This window comes from Podarcis melisellensis, assembly GCF_964234715.1.
Source record: "Podarcis melisellensis genome assembly, chromosome: 1".
NCBI classification, from domain to species: domain Eukaryota; kingdom Metazoa; phylum Chordata; class Lepidosauria; order Squamata; family Lacertidae; genus Podarcis; species Podarcis melisellensis.
The window spans coordinates 131,876,591-131,893,435 of record NC_138528.1 but is presented as its reverse complement, the minus strand read 5'-3'; the positions used below and the strand labels follow the sequence as shown (position 1 = coordinate 131,893,435).

The 16,845-nt window shown below is 42.1% G+C and overlaps 1 protein-coding gene across 8 annotated transcripts in view; it reads right to left on the bottom strand.

The window, feature by feature from the left end:
- FN1 (fibronectin 1) overlaps positions 1 to 16,845 on the bottom strand; it is a 71,011-nt gene that overhangs the window by 12,801 nt on the left and 41,365 nt on the right. For 2 of the 8 annotated variants that reach the window (XM_081892627.1, XM_081892628.1), the window contains exons 25-34: positions 14,323 to 14,595; positions 12,948 to 13,130; positions 11,931 to 12,020; positions 11,162 to 11,431; positions 9,436 to 9,552; positions 8,217 to 8,381; positions 6,257 to 6,412; positions 4,959 to 5,072; positions 2,291 to 2,560; positions 1,057 to 1,244 (exon numbers count right to left, since the gene is read on the bottom strand). In XM_081892627.1, coding sequence (XP_081748753.1) covers positions 1,057 to 1,244; positions 2,291 to 2,560; positions 4,959 to 5,072; positions 6,257 to 6,412; positions 8,217 to 8,381; positions 9,436 to 9,552; positions 11,162 to 11,431; positions 11,931 to 12,020; positions 12,948 to 13,130; positions 14,323 to 14,595 — 1,826 coding nt within the window. The remainder of the gene's footprint in view (positions 1 to 1,056; positions 1,245 to 2,290; positions 2,561 to 4,958; positions 5,073 to 6,256; positions 6,413 to 8,216; positions 8,382 to 9,435; positions 9,553 to 11,161; positions 11,432 to 11,930; positions 12,021 to 12,947; positions 13,131 to 14,322; positions 14,596 to 16,845) is intronic. The other 6 variants (XM_081892629.1, XM_081892632.1, XM_081892630.1 and 3 more) reach the window with 3 other exon arrangements.

The window sequence follows — 16,845 nt, the reverse complement described above, 5'->3', positions numbered from 1 at the left end:
GTTGGGAGCCTTATTGAGCAATCAGAAAATCAGATGGAGCCAAATATTCAGATGACACAAAGAAACGAGCATTTTTCAGTGACTTCCTCCCTTGGTAATTAGCTTTTATCTGCTCTTTTGGAGAATTGCATATTCCACATGTAGAGGTTTTTTCTGGGGGAATTCAAGGGAATGCAGTACTAGCACTCACCCACCCCCAGATGTTAAAAGTATGTCACTTACTGTAACAACTTCATGGTGAGAAGCACCACCTTCTTTCAAAAAAAGAAAACCCCACTGTCCCTATGCATCTTTTATGAGATATATAGGATGAAAGTTACACATGGCAACAGTGACTGCAGTCCCAGGGACTGTCAGGAGATATACCCATAACTCTCTGTCTTCAATGGAAACCCCTTTTGGAGGAACGGGAGGTGGTTTCAGTGCCTATGCTGCTTGCTGTAATGTATTTATTATTTGCTTCATTCAAATGCAGTTATGAGAGAGCGCTGAATGTGTAGTCAAGCTCAATAGAGGTTGAGCTTCTGCCCCAAATAATGTCCTGGCTTCAAAACAATTATAACCAAATGCATTTAAAAAGAAGAATTTTACCGCAAGTGGTGATCATGTAAAATAATCCAGGAATTATGGGAATTAAGGGGGGAAATTCTTAAGAGAACATTTCCCAAGAAACCAGAAGTTTTTCTTCTGGGAATACATAACAGAAGTCCCCAAGAATACAAAAAGGATTGGAAAATGTTTGTAGAGTATTTTTAAAAATCAGTGTAAAGAAGTGGACAGATTAGCAGGACTTGAAAAAATTCAGCAGTGTAAGAGGAAGTAGGAGAAAATGAGTACGAAGAGTAGAACTTTGGTAACTAAGAATACGCAGAAGAAAGAGGAAAGAAAAGATACCAGAGAAGGAGAGCAAGGGAAGTCCTTGGGTGTTTTGCGTTGTGTCCTTGGTTTCTAGTGGTTTTGTTTTCATTTTCTCCATTTATTCTTTACTCATTCTTTTTGAACTGTATGGAAAAACACAAATAAAAAACCCTTTCAAAAAAATAAAAGAAGAATTACCATGAGTCCTGAGACAACAGCCGATGTGCTATCTGGAGAGAGGTTAATTTCTTTCATTGGCCCGTTCTTATCCTTGGGATTCACTCTGATTCGGTATCCAGTAAGCTGAACATTAGGTGCAGTCCAGGTGACTGTCAGGCTGGTTGGAGCAACCTGAATAAACTTCAGGTTCATAGGAGGTGGGATTGCTGTCAAATTTAGGATTAAAAACTTAGATTACTTCGGGAGTAGTAATGAGTACAGAAATGGCTAGCCCTGCTGTGAAGTTTCAGGTGACTGCAGTTTTGATGATGTGATCAGGTATCTTTAAAAAATCTAATAGAAAGGTAGTTTCAAAATCCAGGTGCCTTGAACAAGACAAATATGTATTGAAATATTTTTATACATGGATCATCAGTAATGGAAGATAGTTGCTGGAAAAACAGGGACTAACTAAGCTACAAAGTCATCTTTAAACAATGCTGCCACAATTTAACTGAGTAATACACACACACACACACACACACACACACACACACAGGTGTGGAGGTGATTGGTGCTGTTTTCTAATGTCCCTGGTTACAGATTTAGAATTTTAAAGAGTGGTTATAGGTATAACCAGGCAGCACTCTGCTGTTCCTGCCCCAAAACAGGGTCAATTATGTGATTTTGGAAATATCATGATGATTTTATAGAATCAACAATAATCAAGATTATATGACGGTAACACGTTGCAGAGACATTTATTGACTAGGCTGACAAAGGATAATGCCCCAAATCAGTCAAATTCTGTGCTCAAATGTTGTGTGCGAGTACTAATGAAATTAAAAGGATGTGCAAGGAAGGACTGTGGGCATAGGCTGCAATGGTGATCAAACAGGTGAGAAAGGAAGAAGGAGAAGGGCAAATGGAAGTGTCATAGGGGACCTTCAGAACCCCTGCCCAAGGCTTTTTTAAAAAGTGAAAACTAATCACCTTTTCTTTTATCAAAGGTAATCTTTTTAAGGGAGGAAAAGGCTACACGTCCCTTGATTCCCAAGTCAGTGTGTGTGTGTGTGTGTGTGTGTGTGTGTGTGATATCCTCCATCTTCCATGCAAAAGAAACCCATGTCTCTATGTCCCCACACCAAAGGCGTTCCCCCGAACTGGGGGTCTCATAGATGAGAAACCAGCAGCACTTGGAAACTATTCTGGCCAGCCAGGCAACGAAGGCAGCAGCTGCCCTGGCCACTGGGTGGCATTGCTATGTGTGTACCTGTGGACTGGGTCCCAATCAGAGGTAGGCTCTCCAAGCCATTGTGCAAGGCAACGATGCGGACAGTGTACTCAGAACCAGGCCTGAGGCCATGCAGCTCTGCAGTGTCGTCTTCGCCATCTGGAGCAGGGAATAGCTCATGGATTCCATCCTCAGGGGTCGAGTAGGTCACCCTGTACCTGGTGACTTGCCCCTGTGGGCTTTCCCAAGCAATTTTGATGGAATCGACATCCACCTCAGTGAATGTCAGTCCTTTAGGGCGATCAATGTCTGTTAGGCAAATTAATGATGAAAGATTAAGTGGAGGGGAAGCGTGGGGAAGCAGGTTTGGGTAGCACAAAGCACTTTGTTATAGGCATGCAAAGCAATCTTCTATTTCTCCACATCCCGAAATAGAAACTATTTATTTTTTTATTTTATTTTGCAGCCTGCAGAGCCATTTACAGCAGCACAATGGAGGTGTAGCAGTTAAGACTTGTACCATGTTTTTCAGCTGTATGTTATGCTATTGCAAACAGCAATCAGCATAAAGCACAAGCTTTTTGGGAATCGAATGGCTGGTAGTCACAACAGCACACTTCTGATGGTTTCAGCTGATCTGACCATTGCATTGATGCTTTTGCTGCAACCCAGAAAACCAGACAGGCAGAAGCAAGGAAGGAGCCTGGAATCTGGCAAGCTCAATCCCCCATCAGAAAATAGCCTTGGCTAAAGACCCTCCTCAAATACTATTCCCACGGACCTGCAACTATTTTTGCTAGCCCAGAACCTCTTTGATGGAGGAACTGTGTTTCCCAAAAGCGCTCTACACCAGTCAGATCAGAGACTCAAGCTGATCATTGTCTTTGTACTGCTGTAAGTGACTGCAGAAAGGCCTCAAGGTAGCTATTTCAACAAATTAACATCCACATATCAATTTGTCGAAAAACACACACCATTCTTGCAAATTATTGCCATAAGCATAGATAATATGCATACGAAGCTTTATCTTTAAATTAAAGATAGTATTTGGCAGACCAGGATGTTACTTTTGATATAACAATTTCAGCGTATTAGTGATTCTGTTTCCATGACTGAAAACAGCCTGTTGGAAGGCTTAGTATCAGCTCCAGGATAGACATGGGCTGCTTCAGAAGTCCTGGAGTCCATATATTTTCTTCCATTCCTCAGGATGTTTGCAAACACAGAAGTGACTTCTGGGAGTGCTTCCATGTACCTAAACAGTAACATCGGAAGCAGCTCTTAAGCAGCAGAGAGCAGCATGGATCGCTTTTCAAGATGTCGGTAAAAACTAGCACTGCAATTCTATGCATACTTACTTGGGAGGAAGTCCCATTGGACTGAGTAAGTATGCACAGAATTGAGCACTCGGCCAGTTTCCGTGAGCCAAGGAGCAGTCTTTTCATTTAAAAAGAAGATTCAAATGATTGCATATTTTGCCACCATTGATAGCAAAGTGATGTTAGAGTTGTGCATTTTCTATGCTTTCCAGATAGAAAAGGTGACTTCTTTTGCACAAGTCTGGGGTTTCAGAATGCTGTCTTGTTTCTCTTTCAATTCTAGAGTTCTTTTCTTAGCTGGGTTAATTTCTCCCTTCATGGGCACAGCACCTGTGCATGGAGGAGCCCCTGCTGTTCAGTGGAGCCCTGCTCTCCTCTCCCTTCCCTAAGCAGGAAACAGAAGATCTGCTCACACTGCCCACGTCTTCCTTATGAGCCTCCCAGATGCATCTGGCTGGCCACCTGTGCACATGCTGGACAAGATGGACCTATGGTGTGATCTAGCTGTGCTCTTCATAGATTATTATCCAACCCTCCCCCTATTCTTCCTTTGTACAGGCAAAGGAAGGAAGGCTGGATAGGGATATGGAAGGTGCACATAGACTTCCCATTCTCCTGTGAATACATTGAGTGGGGGGGGGGGACAGATAGAGCTCTGTTGATCCCACACAGCCGGAGTGTTTGGACAGGGAAAGATCATATCCTGACTGTATTACTGTGGGCAAGTCTGCCCTGATTTGTCAGGGCACAGAGCATATGGCAAGCAGTAAAACTCACCAGCTGATGAATTCATCAGGAAGTATTTGTGCCTCAATGTGCATTGTTAGTGTGCAGATTTACTTCAGGGTTGAAAATGCTGTATTGTGCTACACGCAGAGAGAGAGAGAGCTAGTCTCCTCCTCCACTTTATTTTTCATCAAAATTTGATATGCAGATTTCTAACTGGGAATTTATGCTTTCAAGTGACTTAATTTCACTGTTATTGCTTATTTACCTCCCCACAGGCTGCTGACAGGAATAAAGAAAAGAAAAAAGCAACCTCAGCATTGGTATCTTTGTCAGATAGTATGTAAAAGGAGTTTGCAATCTCCAGCTGTCACCTTTACTATCTTACCATAGAAAGTACAATGTTTCGCGCACATTTAAAAGCAATTAAGAGTCAAGGTTTTTCATTTTTTGCATTGACCATTTTTAGCCATACTCAAAGCACATCTTCTGAGGCTGGGGTGAGCAAGAGAGTTTTAGCAGCCTCTCTAGGTTGTATCAGTGGGAATGTTGCTGTTTTCTGTGTTTTGCACAGATTTCTGAAAGTAGATATGTCCAGTGAATTCAAGCATTCAGAGACATTGTGTTCCTGCTGTAAAACTCAGAAAATGCAAAATACATACTTGTCACAGCTGTCTCAACCAGAGGCTGGCTTTCTCCATTTTGACCTTGGGCGTAGACACTAACTACATACTCAATTGTAGGTTGCAGTCCATCAATTGTAACTTCAGTTTGATCTGCAACAAAAGGCCAATAAAACATTAATCAGGAATGAAACGTTATTTATGGATGGCCTCATTCTGTCACAACTGAGACCCTTGTGCAAGTATTCATTTGTGCTCCAAGTGGAAAGGCGACTTGCTCTAGATTAACACAAATAGTTCCAGATCAAAAGATGCTTTGTTAATGGATTCCGCACTCAAATTTCTTCAGAATGAAAAATGCAGAAATTCTTTGCTCTATAAGCCAGTTCCAATGAAATATATTGTACACTGGGGGCTTTTAAACAAACATTTGCAAGGAGGAAATCAGATGTCTAATTAAAGATGAATAACAATATTTGCAATCTTGACAAAAATACTCTTAGGATGTTGCCAACACATCTCAAGACCATGATGCTTGTCCACTGCTGCAGACTTGTTCTGTCATTCTAGAAGAGGTACACTAAACACCATGTTGGACCAGAAGATGTTACCTTTATGTACAGTGCCTTAGTCTCACATGACTATTAAATGGACTACAACTCCCATCACTCTCAGCCGGCATGCTAGAGGGGCACCAAGTTGGGCGAGGCTGCCCTAGAACTAAATGCATGAGCCAAGACTGAGCAAAGCCTCAGGTTTGGGCTCCTCCTCCTGTTTCTCCTAATCGGAGTAGAACTTGATTTGTATAAATGGGGGAAGAATCAATGTCTGTAATAAACCATGATTCCTAGGTTTACACACATCAGTGCGATGGGAGAAGAGAGGCACAGCTCCCTGAAGCTCATTCCAGCTTGTGCATAGAGCATTATCCCATAATTTAGCATTAGATGCATACACACATAGGTATGTGGAACTAACTGCGTGGTTCTTTAGGTCCTGGCCATTGTGCCTCTCCAGGGCCCACGTTTTGCCTCAGTCATGTACACTGATTTTAGCATGTTATCTCAGCCCTTTGTGGAACTCCATGGAACATTTTCGTAATTGAGGAAGACATTGTTATTCTGCCAAGGTTTCTTATGACCTCTAGGCTTTTGATTTTTTTTATTTCTGTTCATGCTAGTGCATTCTGAAAAAGCACGAGAGAGAGAGAAGCTGGCCTATGGGGAAGGTGCAGTGGTGACCCAACATTTTGGCTTGCTAGTAAGTTAGCCTTAGATTATGGACTTTTCCTTCCCTTGGGTGTCCCTCTCTGAGTTTTATGTATGCAGTGTTCTTACCTGCAGAGAGAACTCTGGTTTTTGTGGGACCATGGTTATCTTTGGGAACAGCTGTCACTCTGTAACCAGTAACTGGGGAAGAAGAAGGCTGCCATCGCACAGTTATGCTGCTGTCCTGAACATCAGTCACTTGTAGCTGGGATGGTGTATCAATCTCTGCACATAAAAGAATTAAAATCATTCATCTCTACACTACACCAGTGTGGTGTAGTGGTTAAGAGCGGTAGTCACGTAATCTGGGGGACCGGGTTCGCGTCTCCGCTCCTCCACATGCAGCTGCTGGGTGACCTTGGGCCAGTCACACTTCTCTGAAGTCTCTCAGCCCCACTCACCTCACAGAGTGTTTGTTGTGGGGGAGGAAGGGAAAGGAGAATGTTAGCCACTTTGAGACTCCTTAAAGGGAGTGAAAGGCGGGATATCAAAGCCAAACTCTTCTTCTTCTTCTTCTCTCATTGGCTTCTGTGACAGACCTTAGAGAAGACTGACCACCTTGTGTTCAGCAGAAGTGTGGCCATGTTGGTCCTCCAAGGCCTAAAGTAACTCAGTTAGAAGACATTTCTCAACAACACTAAATAATATTCTGAATTTCATATGGAACCTGCAGTGATAACACCAGAGCCTTGTTTCTCCATGATGTGGTCTTGGGGAACAAGCATTCAAAAACTGTAGATAAGAAAGTTGGGGTGAAGAAAGTGGGAGAGGGGGAAATCAGCTAAAAGCGCTATTTGAAAGTGTTAATATTTTGGTCTGCAAGCTAGATCTTGGGATTTTAGCAGATAAGGGGAATTAAATAATGGAATATATATACATTACTCCTTCTACGATTTTTCTCCACACACAAAAATGTTATGGCAAATTTGAACCTGTGTGCCAACTATGATAATCATTATAGGCCTTTATCTTCACCATCAGAAGGGAGATGGGTGGCTACCCCCAAAACAGCTCTATTATGGACCCCAACTCTGGAACACTCTTTCCACGGGAAGCCTGCCTCAGGCTTGGCCTGTTCAGGCTAAGATTTTATTTAACCTATAACTGAATGATTCAACAGCTATTGCTCCTGAGACTTTATTTGTTACTTTATCATTTTAGCTTTTGCACTGATGCTTAATTTGTCGTTTTATACTGGTGCTGCTAAATTTTAAATATTTTATGTGATTTATTTGTTCCACTTTACTTCATTTTATGCTACCTTATGTTATATTTTTAGAAGGGTTTTTTTCTGAGAACTTCATTTTTGGGAAGGTGGGGTATAAATCTTTCAAAAATGCATATTAACAAAATTAATATATATGGTTGAGCATAATATTGCTTTAATCCACGGCTGTGTTAGCCACTTTGGGAAGCAAGCATACTCCTTAAAACCATGGATTGCCACCATGAGGGACCTAAATTTTTGCTCCTCTGCCAAATCACTGATGCTGCGCTTTCCTTTGGCTCCACCCACTCAACCTCACCTATCCCGTGTAAGCCTCTCCCATGCTCTACAATAATTGAATAGAGGCTTCACATGACCACAACATAGTGAAATTTCACATGTGGAAGCAGACAAGGGGCCACTGCTGCCCTTCTCCTTTGGGGATTGGTCTTCCAGATGCATTTGACTGGCCAGTGTTGGAAGCGAGTGCTAAACTAGATGAATAAGAACGCCAACATTTACTGCCTGCCACATTTGCAACGGATTTGGATTCAAACAAATGGAAAGCACTGTTGTGTTGCCATCCTCATGTAAATCAAGGAGTTGTAGAAAACAAAGCCATAGTTTTTGCCAGCAATCTCAAGCTCATCAAAAAGCAAGATGCAAGTGTTTTAAATGGGTTAGAAGTCTTTTTGCATGATGGACAGAATTGTTGAATTAAGCCAGTGGGGTGAATAATTTGGTTTGCTCTCCCACCCTTAAAAAAAAAAAGTGAGCAGATGGAATAAATAGTTCTTAAATGTCCATTTATCCTGGTCTTACCTATTCTGTAGTCGACAGTGACTGGTTTGCTGCTGGCAGGACTGTCTCCACGTCCAGTGACTGCATACACAGTGATGGTATAGTCTGTTCCAGGCTTAAGTCCAGGGATCGTTGCAGTGGAGACATGTCCAGGTACAGTGAACTCTTGAACAGGCCCACTGCCACCTATGAGCAATAGCACAAGATGGTCAAAAGCTCACAGCTGTTGTTAAAAATGACAATGGTGGTAGGACATAGAATCATGGAATGCGGGGTTGGAAGGGACCATGAGGTTCATCTAGTCCAACCCCCTGCAATGCAGAATTATTTTGCCCAACATGGGGCTCAAACCCACCACCCTGAGATCAAGAGTCTCATGCTCTACCAAATGAGCTATCCTGCCAACACCTAGGAGCCAAGGGTCTTGGGCCCCCCTAAAATATTTGCCCTCTGAAGTTGATGGGCATTGCCATTCAAATGGTGTGTGTGCACCACATCAAGTGATCCATTATTTTATTCAATTTGGCACTCCTGTCCCAGGTGATGACCAAGCTGGTGGGGCCAGTGGGAGTGACATGCAGATCAAATTTAATAACTAAATTTGCAAATGGTCTTTATCCCCAAAAAGGGTTCAAAGCAATTTGCAGAAAAATTAACAAGCAATAAAACAATCATGTATAAAATACATAGAAAGTAGCATTACAATCCCCCCATGGCAATTAATGCCACCAGGATGCCTAAATTAGATCCTTGTAATGCGCATGGTGTGGGACTGCCTTTGGGAAACCCATGAAGATAACTGTCTCAGGTTGTGTTTAGTACCAATTAATATTGTGTATAATGATGACAGACCAACAGGTGCAGAAAAAGTCCTCTCAAATGTTAAGTTTTCAATACTTTCAAATTAAGGGGTACACAAATGTCCCCTCCCACACATATACAGCCCCCACCACTGACATTCATCTTTTTAGCGTTAGTGTGAAAGGGGTTTGATACCCACAAGATGCTCCGTGTAAGCATCAACCCCTTTCCCTTGAACATGCAGCTGTCAGGGCTGAGCCAGTAGCTCTGATCCCTTTTACCTCCCTTCTAACTTGTATTTGAATTGTAATTATCCAGTGTCTATCAGAGCCACAGCAGTCATTCAAAGTGTTGCAGTGTTCTTAAGTCACTTAAAACCTTGCCTCCAGAGTCTTGCTTTAACTTCTAATACGAGGTATTAAGACCATCTAGCACTGACCTGTTTCGCCATATGTGATCCTGTAGTATCGGACAGTAACGGCAGGAGCCTCCCAGGTGATGACCAGGCTGGTGGGGCCAGTGGGAGTGACATGCAGATCTCTTGGAACGTCAGAAACTAGACGGGGGGGTTTAAGAAAGGGAAAATTGGGAATATTCCACATCCTCTCAGTTCACATGTCATACTGTACAGTGCAACTGCCCAGTAAAGCTTTTAGATTCCTTTTGGAGACATCTTTCTAGACAAGGTAGTATTTTAGAACTACCCGTATTTTTCGCTCTATAACACGCACCCGACCATAACACACACATAGTTTTTAGAGGAGGAAAATCCATAGGCATGCCACCCGTAGGCATTCCCTCCATAACACGCACAGACATTTCCCCTTACTTTCCAGGAGGAAAAAAATGAGTGTTATGGTGCAAAAAATACGGTATATTCTGCACTGGTTCCAAGGCAGGCAATGTTTCATCATTGTATTCCCCCTCTGAGATGCATCACTAGCGCTTGCAGTTTATTGGAGCGGAAATAATTCTGAAGGAAAGTAGCTAGCCAAGCACCACCCTGCAAGCCCACTAGAAAGCTGCCATTTAAACCCATATCTGAATCTTCAATTGGGTTTTGACTCTGTGATTGTACCAAGAATCCATGGAATTGGGTACTGGACTTGTGATATTCAGCACTTTGAAAACCTATGGCCCAAAGCAGACAATATAAAACACTGAAAGTCACTGAAAGTTGGGGGTGGCATGTCCTGTTTCACCGCTTGAGGCAAATGCCCTGCCACTGCTGCCACCACTTCTCCACCTGCCCTGCCACCTCTGCTGCTGGCAGAGAAGTGACCCGGGCATTGGCATCAATTTCAAGCAAGATCTGGCCGAAATCATAAGATATCTTTGCATGCTCCACATGATCTCCCACAATTCCATCTGAAATCGGTGCCGATACTGGCGCTGCTTCTGCACCAGCGACAGAGGGGCCCTGGTGGGGCTGCCGCCTTGGAGGTTTCTGCTGCCTGAGGCTGCCACCTCAGTGCACCAATTGTAGAGCTGGCTCTGCTATAAGTCCTGCTTACTCTCTTCTACTTTCTCCAGAAATGCTGTTTTTTCAAAAATGCAGCAACTTGAAAAATCACTGTGCTGCGTGTGTCTCTACCTACACATGAAGGGATTGGGAAACTCTATACAATGTCACAGATTTTGCCTCCATGTTTCTGGGAGGAGCAAGGGACACAAAGCTGCTGCTTTCAGCATCGTGTACATATGCTGCATATTGTTTAGTTCTGTTTTCTCGTCTTTTCTTAACATCTGCCAAAACTTTCTAGTTCTGGAGGCCACACTGATAGGGCTGAAAATGTGCCTGAGGAAATCTCAGAAAGGATGAAGAGAGGCCTTGACTGGGTTCCTAGCAGTTGGCTGCAGTCCCTTCCACAACTCCCTGAGTAGCAGAAGCAGAATAAAACTGAGAATGATCCCTATAACTCTTGAGCTGCCATCCAAAGCCATCCAGTAAACCTGTAGGTTCTTACTGTTATATGGTCAATGCCTCACTTGCAATCCGTTGTGAAATTTCTTGACTCGATTTCTTCCCCTGAGCTGTTAGAGGAATTGGGCCACAAAGCCCAAGAAGGGAGATATCTGATATTATGTGTTCCATTTCAATTAACTCTGTGACCTGGTCTCAAGAACTTAAAAGCTGTCTTTTATTTTCCTTGTCTAGGTCTTACCTGTACTTTGCTGTCCCATCAAAGGCAAGCTCTCCTCTTTGCCATTGAATGCAGAAATGCTCACCACATACTCAGACCCTGGAACCAGGTCAGTGAGTGTGATGGAATTGCGAGATGGAGCAATACGGACTTCTTTGGGTCTGCTTCCCCCTTGCTCAAGGGAATGGCGTATTTTGTACCCAGTGATGGTGGCACGAGGAGCAATCCAATGGACGGTGAAAGAATGGGCTGTTATTTCTGAGAAATCAAGCCCAGTTGGGGAATCAAGACCTATTTTCATAGGAAAATAAAGGAGATTTAAACCAGCTGAACAGTAAAGTCAATGTCGTTTTTTGTAGAAAAAGCATGCATATACATTGGATGTATATTAAAATAGATAGGAAACATTCAGACAAACCAAAGTCCCATCAACCACAGCTCTTAAAGATGTGGGCCATAATAGGTTGTTCAAACACCAAACCCTTCCTCCACTGAAAGGGGGAGGAATAACAACAGCGGATAGGGCTATGAATGTGGAGTCCTGAAGTTATGAAATTGTATTGGACCAACTTCAACAGAGCCATCATGGCATGATAGTTCTTTCTAAAATTGGCTTGCTAAGACCAATTTGTAAAGCAAAATCTACACAAAAAAATTCAAAATCCTTAATATTTTTGAACAACTGAAATAGCAGAACAATCTTAATAAATTGCTACCACACAAATCTCGTTTGAAATAAAACTAGTAGAAAGAAAGTGAAGACATTTTCAATATTTGTCATACTACAGACCTGTTTTCTGCTCTCCGCTCAGAGGTTTACTCTCACGTTGTTCATATACACTGTAAACCCTGATCAAATACACAGTGCCAGGGAGAAGATCTGAAGAGTTAAAACAGCAGTGATTTAGGATATTTAAATTTCTCTAGAAACAATTGCAAATCTCAGCTTTTTCCCAGCAGAGCTCCTTTGCTAAACAAAAATGGTCATTTCCAGCTATTTTGTTTAGCAAAGTTCTAAATGTTACATTACCTGAGCATGCAGCATTATATGTTGGGAAAAAAGCTGGTCCCCCCCCCCCCAATGGATCTTTCCAGCCTACAAAAAAGTTTCTCACTCTCTGACAGTTTTGCCTATTGTCATTTATTCACAAAGCATTTCCAGGTAGAATTTCCATATTCTTTACTGCTCTGAAGCTTGTATTGTTTCCATATCTACTTCCATCAACAAAACTCTTTAATTTATTCTACCAAGGCCTTGGCAAATTGTGTAGTACAAATGGCACCAACTCTTTAATTCTGACATTCATTTTCACTGTCTGGGAGAGATGTGAAAATGTTTAACCTAAGAGCATTTCGGAGAGTTTAGGCTGGGTCAGATGTGTCATGTACTGTTGGCCTACCAGGACTTAGGTACTGGTGACAGAGCTCATATTCTATTGTGGGATGGATAAATTCCAAACAAACAGAAACATAATTTTTCAGGGCTACCCGACTGTGTATTTATAATTTAATACAACATGTTTCTTCCAGTACATGATTTCCTCATAAGACTTTTTGCATAGAGTTTAAAGTAGTAACTACAAAGAGAAAAATGAAATAGAGGCCATCAAAATGAGATTTGGTGAATTGAGGGGGAAACAAATGAAAAATAGCCATAGAAAATGCAGATAGAGAGTGACAGCAAGAGTCTAAAGTAGACGTCTAGCCAATCATCTCCCCACACACTCCCCCAAAGTCTACCAATTCCAATATCAAATCATATCAGTTTGATGACTGGATAAAACGTATCAATGAATCAGTTTCTTACTTGTTAAAACCACTGCATTGTCAGATGGTGAGATAGACAGCTCTGCAACATCCTCCTCTTTCTTCACAGGTGAGAAACGAACGAGGAAGTTGGTCAGTTCAATGGATGTTGGTGGAGTCCAAGTTACTCTTATAGTGTCATGGCCCACATTGGTAAAACGCAGGTCAGTGGGAGGAGGGACAGCTGAGGTTAAAGGACAATATTTTCAGTAATTTTAGAAGCACCGGAATTCGATTCAATAGTGTTTCAAAAATATACAAACAATCCCATGCAAAAAAAGAGGGGGGGGAGGAATCCATTACAAAATCAAACCCATGCAAATGTACTACTGAACTATGTTTCATTCCACGAAAGTAAACTGCAGTAATCTTTCAATCTTTCACTACACAGTTAAAGCTGATGTAAAGCACCTTTAACCTCTCAGCAAAACCGTTATGGATTCCAAATGTATTCCATAATACTACTTTTTAAAAAAAAGAAAAAAAGACAAGCAGTGAGTTCCTGTATTGTTGTCTTTTGGATCTTGCAATCCATCTCAAATCAGAGAGGCCCAATGTGCTCTACAGCAGCTCAGAGATGGGAAAAGGCACCACTTCCATAACACTAACATGCATACAGATGGGAGGATGAACAATAGCTGTGAAGTCTCTAGGACTCTACAACTACTTACATAGGAAAAGGTTATAAAGCCTTACCCAACTAAGGTGAACATACTAGTCTTTCCATGCAAAACAAACTCCCAGGTCACTTTCTGTACATGCACTACAGAGGTTTCAAAGACTGCCATGCCTGTCACTAGCGTGATTGGAGGATGCCTTCTTCCCCAGACCATTTTGGGGAAATCACTTGAACACTTGGGCCACTAAGTGAGGATTAGGACAATGGACTCCAAGATATTGCTTCTGTATTTGGATGATTCCATTTATCTCTATTGTGGCTAGGAAAGCCAATGGGGAAACCCATCACATAGGTTCTGAAACTTCTGAGATGTGGGTTCAAGCCCAGCTCAGATATGCACTGTGAAATGATAATAAAGCTGTGAGAAGAAATGTTAAAGAGAAATGTTTTCTATCCACAAAACATTAGGAGATAGAATTGCAAAAGCCAAATAAATTATCATCCCCTGAGAATTTGGCAAGATTTGGCAACCTGGTATTGAGATGCAAGATTCAACCTCAAACTGGTGGAAATGCTAAAAGGAAATTATGTGTATAATGCTGTATATCTGTTCCCATTGAACTTCCAAAAATGTCCCCTGGCCACCTCTGCCTAAACAAAGCAAGAGGCCCATTTCTCCCCTGAGAAAACCAGTCGTCCAAGCAGCTAGTGACAGCATGAAACAGTCCTCTCAACACAGGAGGTCTTCAACAATCACCAGTTTGCTGAGTCAGCGTAGCAGGGGCACTCTCTCCGCCATTAATGAGTGTGATTACGCTGATCTCATAATCAATGCCCGGCTCCAAGCCTGTGACCGTATAGTGTCCCTCTGAAGAGTCGACAAAATCTTCAGAAATGGGGACACTTTCTCCTGCTGCAGCTACTGTGATGCGGTAGCCAATAATGGTGGAGGCATTTAGTGGGGTCCACCTCAGGCCGATGCTTGTATCAGTTACGTCGACAAAGCTTAAGTCAGTGAGGTGGGGCACCTCTATTGTGTTACAGAGCAAAACAGGGAGCCAAAGACAAACGGAGGCAAAATACAACAAGAAGGAAGAGAGAGAAAAAGCAGTGATCATCAGTGAATTCAGCAGTGAATTAAAAGTGAAGAACTAGCGAAGTATTTACGGTGATATGTGATATTTCCCTACGAAAAGCGAGTCCAGCATTTACAACGTACAGCAACGGGTTAGATAGCTAAACCCTCTTACAATACCTGCAAAACATCTCTTCTGAATGTCATTAGAGATGTTCTGCAGGATTTGCAGCCAATTCTCATGAAACACTCTACCAGCAAATATGTTTTTAGGATGGAGCAAAATGGCACCTGCTCCAGCATAATGTAAAACAACAAAGGAGCCCATCTCTGGCGGGCGGGGGGAATCAAATTGGCAGGAAGGTATGAGACCCTGTCAACCAACGCTTGAGCCCCACAGTCTTAAAAGTTTGCTTCTCCAACTAACACATATGCTTGCCCGTACCAAGTTTTCCATGTACAAATCATTAGTGGTTAATGACAGCTTGCCTGGGTTATACATGTTCCACACAGATAATCAGGTTCAAGATTGTTTTGCCAGATGCAGTATTACTCAAAAACAATTGCCTTGGTTAAATATTCTACTTTCAATTAGGATCAAGTGGGGAGGAAACCGTTTCTATGCGTCATGTCACAGACCAGAAGGCTGTAGACTTACGGGTGGGGGAAGTTGCCAACCAGTACACAACCGAGAAGACACTTTAAAAAAAGAGCGGCTAAGGATGGTGATCAAGTGGCTCAAACACTTTTAACGGATTCATTAGCGTGGCTGGGGAAACCCAGCCAGATGGGCGGGGTATAAATAATAAATTATTATTATCGTAACGGGACTAATATTGCTTCTTTCATGCCTGCTTTTTTGACCTGCACTACAGGCGTTCACTCCTATCAACTTCAGTATCTAACAAAGCCATTCTTTTCTGAGTGCAAACTTTTAGAAAGATTGAAACATAATCCTACTCGGAGTTAATCCCACCAGGTAACTGTGTACAGTACAGCAGTCTGAAACATAAAACATGCCATCCTTACAGAATTGTCATTTGTGAAGTTAAAAATGGCAAGGGGTTCTAGTCTAAGTAATGAATGAGACATGTTCCTTTACCTGAAATTGTTTTCATGGGCTAATCACCCTGAAGCAAAATATTGATTTTGTACATCCAGCCCTACATACAGTATATATTACACAGCCTGGTGATTATTCAACAGGCAATTTCTAAGGCCAAGAAAGACTTATGAGCAACAGCTGTAGCAAAGCTGGTTGATAGATCACTCTAGGAATAGAGTCCTACCTCACTTTGTCTTTGAATGTAAGCAGAGTTTTGAGGCGCTTACATAAAATATGTTATGTGCTACTATACTATAGAGGGGTGGGAAGGATGGGGAAAGGGACAGAGCCTGTTTTAGGGCAAATGTGTGTTTTATGTTTTCTTTGGTGGGAGGAGTATACAATTCTTAAATTGATAAGGAATCTTTCAAAGGTGGTCTACATCTGGTGCAAAACAGTGGTTTAATAACTTCAGAACCTTTTTCCATTCTGTTATGGAAAACCATTGAGCAGAACTGAAAAAGAAAGTATCAATTTTCTAGCAAATAACCACTTATCTTTGTGGGATATGCTTACCATATCACCTGTAAAGAAAGCACTAAAGACATACAAAAAGTTTCCCCCCAGTGCTTCTTTGTGTTAGAAAGTGGCATTGGGTTAAGGACCTGATTGTTGAATTAACTCAAACCAGGGTGTTAGTTGCCCATAGGAGCAAAGAGAGACTCAACAAGAGCACAGAAATGCCAAGCAGTGTTAATGGCAAGCATCTGTGAAACATGGGAGCTGGGAGCCATGGGGGGGGGGATAAGACAAAATCCCATAATGACAGGTTTGGGGTTTTACAGCACTACAAGCACAAGGCTAGACTGAGACATCCCAGACCATCATCTTCTACAACAGAAGAAGGGCAGGGTGTACATTTTCAGTCACAACACATACTTCTGAGCATAAAAAAGAGCAAAGAGATACTTTTTCTTGGTCTATAGCTGCAATCATATGCACATTTACCTGTGAGCAAGTCTCACTGTTAATACAGCAGGGCTAACATCTGAGTAAACACAGATGAAGGCTTAATATTTTACTAGGGGTCAACTGGATCAACTTGCTCATTTTGTATTTCATGATATCTGGGATCAGCATGGCAACAGCTCAATACAGAG